We start from the raw sequence: 8193 nt of genomic DNA, 5'->3' as shown, positions 1-8193 counted from the left end.
CGTATCTTGACTGAAGTCGTAGTTAAATCAGTGTAAATATTTGTCAAGATTCATGGATCTGTACATGTAAAATTTAGGTGTTTCATTGCTTATAGATGATACATCAATTGAAAAAAATGAATATTGGGGGAAAACACATCAAGGTCTAGGACTAGATGGTCAATTTTTATTTAATGGATGAAGCATCAGCAAGCATGATATAAAAATTAAATTGTATTTGGTTATGAAAAAAGATATAATTCTTTCCTGACCATTCTATCTTTTTACCTATACAAGCCCTGGCTAATATTAAGATTTGCTAGCATTTGCTGAGAACATACTGATTTGGAAACAGAGTGGAGGCATGGAAATCTGCCTGACGGTAACTGAAAACGCTTAGAAGTGTATCTGATTAAAGATAGCCCAAAATAAGATAATGTGGTTAGCATACAAAAAAGAACAATAGATTGTTAGGCTACTTAGATTTTAATAATTCTGGCTCTGTCATCCTTCTAGCTTGTACATTCTACAAAATTGATTCCTGCAGTACAGTTCATCAAGTACCTAACATTGTGTCTAACACTGAGCAAAGGGTGAACAAATATTTCATACATGAAGTACTCTACTACTTATGCACTAAGGTGTTATATGAAGATAAGGAAGAGACCCTACATCAACTTGAACGAGAAGGGCAGGCTTCCAGGAATATGTCAAACAGATGCTTGGAAGAATACAGCGGTGGGGCGGACACTCCCCGCAGTGCGCTTAGCCACTGCTCTGACCCTGTCAATGGATCAGCCTTCCTATCTGCCAACCATTCTCCACCCCTACCTTCACCAAAGATGCTCTCTAGGTATTCAGTAATTGATAAATATTATTTTACATGATTATAACTAAAAACAGTAGATATTTAAAAAAATTTTAAACGGTAGACATTATTTGATTAATTAAAAATCAGTAATACGTTTTGTTTTGTTGTTTGTTTGTTTGTTTTTGACCTTTATTAAAAGCCTGCTATGTGTCAGGCACTGTGCAAGGCACTGAGCTTACCATACTTGAGAAGACATGGTCCCTGTCGTCAAGAAAGGTGTGTTTCAACTGGATCCAGAAGGTCAGTAGCTCACGGACATCAGGCTGACCTAGGTTGCAGGAGGAGCTCTTCTCGCCGGTTGCCATTCCCTGGGCTCCAAGCTTTTTTCCTTCCCAGTAGGCAAAAGCGTTAGTCCGGAGCAGGAAGCAACTCCCGCTCCGGCCGGGAGGTGGCGGCCTGCAGCCGACGACGCCTGGGGGTGACGTAGGCTCAAGGCTCCACTTGGGGGCGCTCTCGTCTGGCTCGGCGGGCCGGCCTTTTTCCAAGCGGAACCAACGGGCTGGGTCCCTAGTTTCTGCAGGTTTCGTTATCCGCACGCATCCGGCGCTTCCCGGCTTCCGTGCGGGCGCCGGCGGTTTGCTGGGCCGGGGAGGGGGCGTTCTCTCGGCTGAGCGCTTGAGAGAAAAGGCACCCTCCGCGAGCTGAGGTTTCCTGCCGGCGTTTCCGCCTCTCTGCCCGTCAATTCCCGGAGCTCGGGCCTCAGCCGGGCCGCGCGCCGGGCGCCCGGGGAAGGCGGGGGCGATGGTGCAGATGGAGACGCAACTGCAGAGCATTTTTGAGGATGTGGTGGTGAGTGGAGCCGCCAGGGATCCAGGGCGGTGGCTGGGGAGGGGGAGAGCCCGGGAGCCCGGCCCGGGCTGCCTCTCTCCCACCGCTCCTTTGTTACGACGCCGTGTATGCCTGCGAGGGTTTAGCGGGTGTCAGAACGCTGTCAAATTCCAGGTCGCCTTTGAGGTGCACAGCGCCCTGCGTGACAGGCCAGGCCGGAAGTGATATTTTGTGCGGGTCGCTGGTTAAGGTGACTTGTCCCCTGTGACACTGTAATATTTTCTCAGGGAGGTCCCTCCTTTCTTTTCTTTTCTTTTCTTTTCTTTTTTTTTAATTTTGTTTTTACATCGCATACTTTTTGTTTTTTTACAGAAAACGGAAATTATAGAAGAGGCTTTTCCTGGGTGAGTATGTACGCGTGGCAGATTTTTGTGGTTTTAGCGTGAGTGTATCTTTTTAAGATTTTACTTAGGTTTGTCTTGAAGGTGTCTGAGATCCATAAGATTCTGGTTATGTTGAATTACCCTTTTAGAACTCGTGACAAGTAATGTGATTTTTGTTTTTTAGAATGTTTATGGACACCCCTGAAGATGAAAAAACCAAACTAATTAGCTGTCTAGGGGCCTTCAGACAGTTTTGGGGGGGTCTGTCTCAGGTGAGCACTTCATTTTTACTACATTCAGCTGATGATTTTTGATGCCTTCTTTTTTACGTTACTTTGATGTCGCTGTGAAGGTCTTTCTGGAAAGGGACAAGTAAAAATGTCATCATTTCTTGTTTGTATGGTCTGGTTTCCGTTTGTTTCAATTTGCATTTTTCCAGTGGAGAACCTGTAGTAGGAAGTCAAACCGATGACAGCACAGTGTGAGACGTCTTTAAAGATCTCCCCCAGTTAGGTTATATAAAACCATTTTCATCCTATTCTGATTTATTTGGTCCATGTGAAAACAGCTCTGATAGGGATTTTAAAAGATACAAATTTCATTCAACAAAGGAGCTAGCAAAGCATTGATAGATACAAAGATTGATTAAAAATACGAAACAAAGATGCCGCGGTAAGGATACTATAACAAAGATACAAATATATTCTCTTTTTTTTTCTTCAAGATTTTATTTATTTATCAGAGAGAGAGCGCACAAGCAGGGGGAGCGGCAGGCAGAAGGAGAAGCAGGCTCCCCGCGGAGCAGGGAGCCCGATGCGGGGCTCGATCCCAGGGCTCTGGGATCACGACCTGAGCTGAAGGCAGACGCTTAGCCGACTGAGCCACCCAGGCGCCCCTACAAAGATATTCTAATAAAAATGAGGAAAGGAGCAGTAAAACTTAGTAACAAGGAACGGTCACCAGAAAATGTATCCATGAAAAAGACAAAATGTGTGATCCTTACAGAGTTGGTATTCCAGTAGGGTATTATCTTCTCATGGTGTGTTCTTGGTAGGAAAATGAGAACTGTTTTCATCTGAGCCACTGGTGGTAAGACTTGCTGCTCAAACATCGGTCACATAATGGCATACATTCATTTTTTGTAAAATCTTGTTTTAATTATCTTCTAATAGGTAATCTATTCATATGGCTCCAAATGCAAAAGGTACCAAAAGGGGAACCCAGTGAATAGTCTGGGTTTAAGCTAAGTCCCTTAGCTTAATCACCAGCTCTTTTTCATATCAGCAGCCAGTATCCCCAGTTTGTTGCCTTCTGGAAGTTTTTACATGTTATAGGATCCCGTTTTTATGGAACATTCATATAGTGTGTTCACTGTTCATTAACACCTTTTTTCCTTCTATTCACTTCTGAAAGTAATTCTACATCATTCCGTTGAAAGTTACTTCTGCCTGTCTTTCCTACAGCAGCATAATCTATTATGTGGCTGCACCTTCCTTTATTTAACCAGTCCCCTACTGACTGACGTTTAGGTTATTTCTTAACTTCTCCACTTTAAACAATACTATAATGCACAGGACATTATTATGCGCAAAAACAATATTATGCACAGGACACTGAATACATTCCTGGAAGTAATATTGCTAGGTTAGAGGGTATGTCTATTTATAATTTTTATAGAAATTGCTTAATAGCCTTCCATAAGCATCATACCAATTTATACCCCTCTAGCGATGTGTAAGAGTATCTTCCCTAGGGCTTCCTGGTAGGGTGTTAATGAGTTTTTTTGATGTTTGCCAATCTAAAACAGGAGAAATTATATCTCATGGTTTGTTTTGCATTTCTCTGCTGTTGAACGTCTTTTCAACATCTTTTAAGTTTTTAATAATCCATTAAACATTCTATGAATTAAGGACGGCCCTTGTTTTCAAGGAGAGAGTCACAAAGAAAATACATATCTCTAAATCAGCAATATACGTTCAACAGTAGAAGTGTATATGAGGGACGGGGTAGTGCCGAGGAAGAGGGCATGGAGGTTCTTCTTGAGGGTATCCTAGAAGACAAACTGATATGGGAACTACATTTTGATTAAACTGAAATAGTAAATCTGAATTTTTCCATTTTTTTAAATTGTTTTCATCCATGCATGTTTATAATGGAGTATTTCATTCATAGTCTTGATATACTCCCAGGTGTAATACTAGGTATTTGTCAGTTATAAAATATCACTTTGGACCTAAAATGTAATCATTTTCTAATTTTCCAGGAATCTCATGAACAATGCATCCAGTGGATTGTTAAATTTATTCATGGCCAGCATAGTCCGAAAAGAATTTCTTTTCTTTATGACTGCTTAGCAATGGCAGTGGAGACTGGTCTCCTTCCACCCAGGTATGTTTAATGGTGGATATGAGCAATCCAAAGAATTTTGTTTTTTTTAATTAATGTTTGGTAATTGGTCAAGATTGTTATAAAAGGATGAAGGAATGAAGAAGAAAGTTAGGCTCAACAAGTAATCCTTCGGGACGCCTGGGTGGCTTAGTCATTAAAACGTCTGCCTTCGGCTCAGGTCGTGATCCCAGGGTCCTGGGAGCGATCCCCGCGTTGGGCTCCCTGCTCCACGGGAGGCCTGCTTCTCCCTCTCCCACACCCCCTGCTTGTGTTCCTGCTCTCGCTATGTCTCTCTTTGTCAAATAAATAAATAAATAAAATCTTAAAAAAAAAAAACAAGTAATCCTTCATAAAACCTCAGGTTTTAGTTTCTAGGATGTAGTATTCTTAGAATTGTATATTTAAAGACTCAAAACCAGGCAGCCTTTACTTTTCAGCCCAGGGGCTAGGATTATTTAACATTTTATTAACACTCATGGTTATCGTGGTTAACTGAGTTGAGTAGGCAGTTTTATCTCAGGGTCTTGTGATTGCAATCCGATGGTGGCTATGGCTGTAGTTATGACAAAGGTTTCCCCATTCATATGTCTCGTGGTTGATGCCTGGCTGTCATCTGGAACCTTAGCTGGGGCTATTGGCTGGAACCTACATAGGCTCTGTCCATGTGACCTGGACTTTCCTACAGCATGATGGTGTGCAAGACCAAGCATTCAAAAGAAGGGTAGGGAGAAGTTGCATTACCTTGTCTTGGGGGTCATAAGTGTCCCTTTTGCCATAATCTTAGGCCTGCCCATGTTTAGGGGAAGAGAATGTAGACCCTTCTCCCACCTCTTCATGGGAGGAGTATCAGTGTCACCCTTCAGAAGAGCATGTGGGATTGAAAAGTTTGTTGCAGCCGTCTTGGAAAAATACAATCTACCACAAACTGATAGATGGTAAACATTTAATCAATAGCTTTTGATAAATTTCTTTCTAGTAAAAATATAACATAATATTATTTAGTTCTATTTTGGATTCTATCTTTCACACAAGTAAAAAAACATAATATACCATCCATATAATTTTTTTTAAGTATTCTTAAATAGTAATGTGCCTTTCTGAAGAACAAAATGACAAATATCATATCCAGAGTACACAGACCTTGGCTATTGGAGAACTTGGCAAAATTCTGTCTTGTAACTGGAATGGGTATTCTTATTTTCTAGGATGGTTTGTGAATCCCTGATAAACTCTGACACACTTGAATGGGAAAGAACACAACTTTGGTCCTTAACATTTAAACTGGTTCGGAAAATAATTGGGGGAGTGGATTACAAGGTATTTTTTCCTAATTATAAAAAGTAATCACTTTCAGACATGAATAATTTTTCAGTGTGTATATCTTAATTTCTGATGGGAGAAATGAAGTGGAAGCGTTTACAAAATCTATGTTTTGTTATATTTCCTAAGGAGACTTAAAATTGCTCAGTTTTTTTTGTTTTTTTCTCTCTCTTTAGTTTCCTTAGTGGGTTAACATGAAGTTTTTACCTTCTTATTTGTATGGTGCTTTATAATTGTTTCTAATTTCTCTCATGTGTATGTTTTATCTATCTTTTTTACAAGATTGATCACACAGTTTATGCTCAATAAATGCATGTAGAATGAAATTTCTTCTCCATGTATCAGATTCTGCTCTGAAGTAATGCAACTGGTAATAGATAAGAGGAGATGACCAATTAACAGACTAGCTTTATTGGATAAGTTTGAGTGATTAGGTATGTGATGGATGAGAAGGGGGAGTAAAGTTAGAATATGACAAAGGGAGTGAGCAGAAGAAATCACCTGCCAGAAAGTTTAACAGTATGGCCCATGTCTCAGAGTATTTTCAAGTTCTATTCAAATTATTTCTGCCTCTAAGCCCAAATTAAGCTTTTTGGACTGTTGTAACAGTAGAAACTCTTGTAATGTTGTGAGGGTCCAGAAAGCTTAGCAGAGTGTGGAAAGATTAATTTTTATTTGTAAAGGACTTTGTTCATTCATATTCTTTAGAATTCTATTTTGGAACATGACTCTTCTTTTGGGCTAATGTTAGGGACTTGAATGGTAGCTCTGATTCAGAAAAATTAAAGATGTGATCTTGAAGGTAACTTTTTTCCTGAGCATATAATGTTGAAATCTTTAGATGTTTTAACTAGCACAGGGGGCACTACTTAGTTTTAACCTGTGGGTTTTTTTCTTATATCAGGGTGTTCGAGATCTCTTAAAAGTGATTTTGGAGAAAATCTTGACAATTCCCAATACAGTGAGCTCAGCTGTTGTACAGCAGCTTCTAGCAGCAAGAGAGGTAATTTAGACGTGTCTGCAGTTCATTGATCATAACCTCAAAAATAATAGTTTTATGTAGTTCTGTGCCTTTAAAACATATGGTAGTTTGTGGACTGTTCCATTTGGGTACTTCTACAGAAATCACTTCTAGTTTTAAAGATGCTGTTTTACTTGTATTATATTTCAAAAGAAAATTTTAAATTTTAATTAAGTCATGGCTTTTAATTAAGAAAACAACAATATAGACATTAGAGTATTTTTAGCTGTTAAAAGACTTTAGCCTATGGACCACTTAAAAGATCTTTGTGCTTTGTAACTGATGTTGCAAGAATTATAACTTTGGTCAGTTTCTTTCCTGTTGGAGTCTACCAATATTTAAAGCAACGTTACTTAGTGACATCTATTTCATTGTTCATTAATCTTCATTTTTAGAGAGTCTTCACATATAAATGAACTCTTTGTGCTACAGATTAATAAATCCATGAAATAATATCTTTGCTTTTAATATCTTTGTTGTTGCCACTGTTGCATTTAAAGGGCTTTTCTGTGGAACTAACCAAGAAAAATAACATTGCTCTTTTATTTTTCTTAGGTTATAGCATATATCTTGGAAAGAAATGCCTGTTTATTACCAGCCTACTTTGCAGTCACAGAGATTAGGAAACTATATCCTGAAGGAAAACTTCCACACTGGGTAAATCTCATATGTTCCAAGTTTTGGGGGGAGCAATTTTAATAAAAAATAGTTACATTAATCTTATTTTTATGTGCTTATTTTTAAAATGGTCACTTTTATCCTGAGATAAAATGTACTTTTTTATCATTCTAATGTATTTCTTTTATTTCTCTGGTATCCGGTTGAGACAATTTCTTTTCTTTTCAAGATTTATTTCTTTATATCACGCCTGGGGTGGGGGAGGCAGAGGGAGTGGAGGAGAAAGAATCTCAAGCAGACTCCCTGTTGAGCACAGAGCCTGACACAGGGCTTGATCTCACAACACCAAGATCATGACCTGAGCCAAAATCAAGAGTTGGACACTTAACCAACGGAGCCACCCGGGCACCCCAAGACAGTTTCTATATCATGTGTGAAAATATGCCAGCTTCATGAAATACTGAAGGACCTGGTGGTATGATTTGGCTTAATTCAGGGACAGATGAACTGGGAAGTAATTGTTTGAAAGGAAGTGAAAGAGGACTGACTTTTGAGTAATTTTTATATGCCAGGTATTGTATTAAATCTTTACGTCCTATCTCATTTTACATAAATGATGGTTATATTCAAAGCAATCTTATTTTTATACTTACATGTTTTTTGTTTTGTTTTTAGTTACTTGGAAACCTGGTATCAGACTTTGTGGATACCTTCAGGCCCACAGCAAGGATAAACTCCATTTGTGGTAGGATTATAAATTAAAATGTAGTAAATAGTACCTGGTTTTTAGTGAAATATTCAACAGAATTGGCAGATGGTATCTTACACATGTCTTGGTGGTTTGT

The 8193-nt window shown here is 39.1% G+C and overlaps 1 protein-coding gene across 5 annotated transcripts in view; it reads left to right on the top strand.

The window, feature by feature from the left end:
* The first annotated feature begins 1426 nt into the window (after positions 1-1426).
* MED23 (mediator complex subunit 23) overlaps positions 1427-8193 on the top strand; it is a 47231-nt gene continuing 40464 nt past the window's right edge. For 2 of the 5 annotated variants that reach the window (XM_025865512.2, XM_073893940.1), the window contains exons 1-8: positions 1427-1639; positions 1991-2022; positions 2186-2273; positions 4265-4389; positions 5595-5706; positions 6614-6712; positions 7286-7387; positions 8024-8093. In XM_025865512.2, the coding sequence (XP_025721297.1) occupies positions 1592-1639; positions 1991-2022; positions 2186-2273; positions 4265-4389; positions 5595-5706; positions 6614-6712; positions 7286-7387; positions 8024-8093 (676 nt within the window). In that variant the 5' untranslated portion in view covers positions 1427-1591. Of the gene's footprint in view, positions 1640-1792; positions 1869-1990; positions 2023-2185; positions 2274-4264; positions 4390-5594; positions 5707-6613; positions 6713-7285; positions 7388-8023; positions 8094-8193 lie in introns of those variants that run through there. The other 3 variants (XM_073893939.1, XM_025865508.2, XM_073893941.1) reach the window with 3 other exon arrangements.

The sequence above is a fragment of the Callorhinus ursinus genome, unplaced genomic scaffold (assembly GCF_003265705.2).
Source record: "Callorhinus ursinus isolate GAN/ISIS: 27379988/994484 unplaced genomic scaffold, GSC_fseal_2.0 scaffold6, whole genome shotgun sequence".
Taxonomy (NCBI): Eukaryota; Metazoa; Chordata; class Mammalia; order Carnivora; family Otariidae; genus Callorhinus; species Callorhinus ursinus.
Note: the sequence above shows the minus strand (reverse complement) of the source record. Positions and strands in the feature narration are given on the sequence as shown.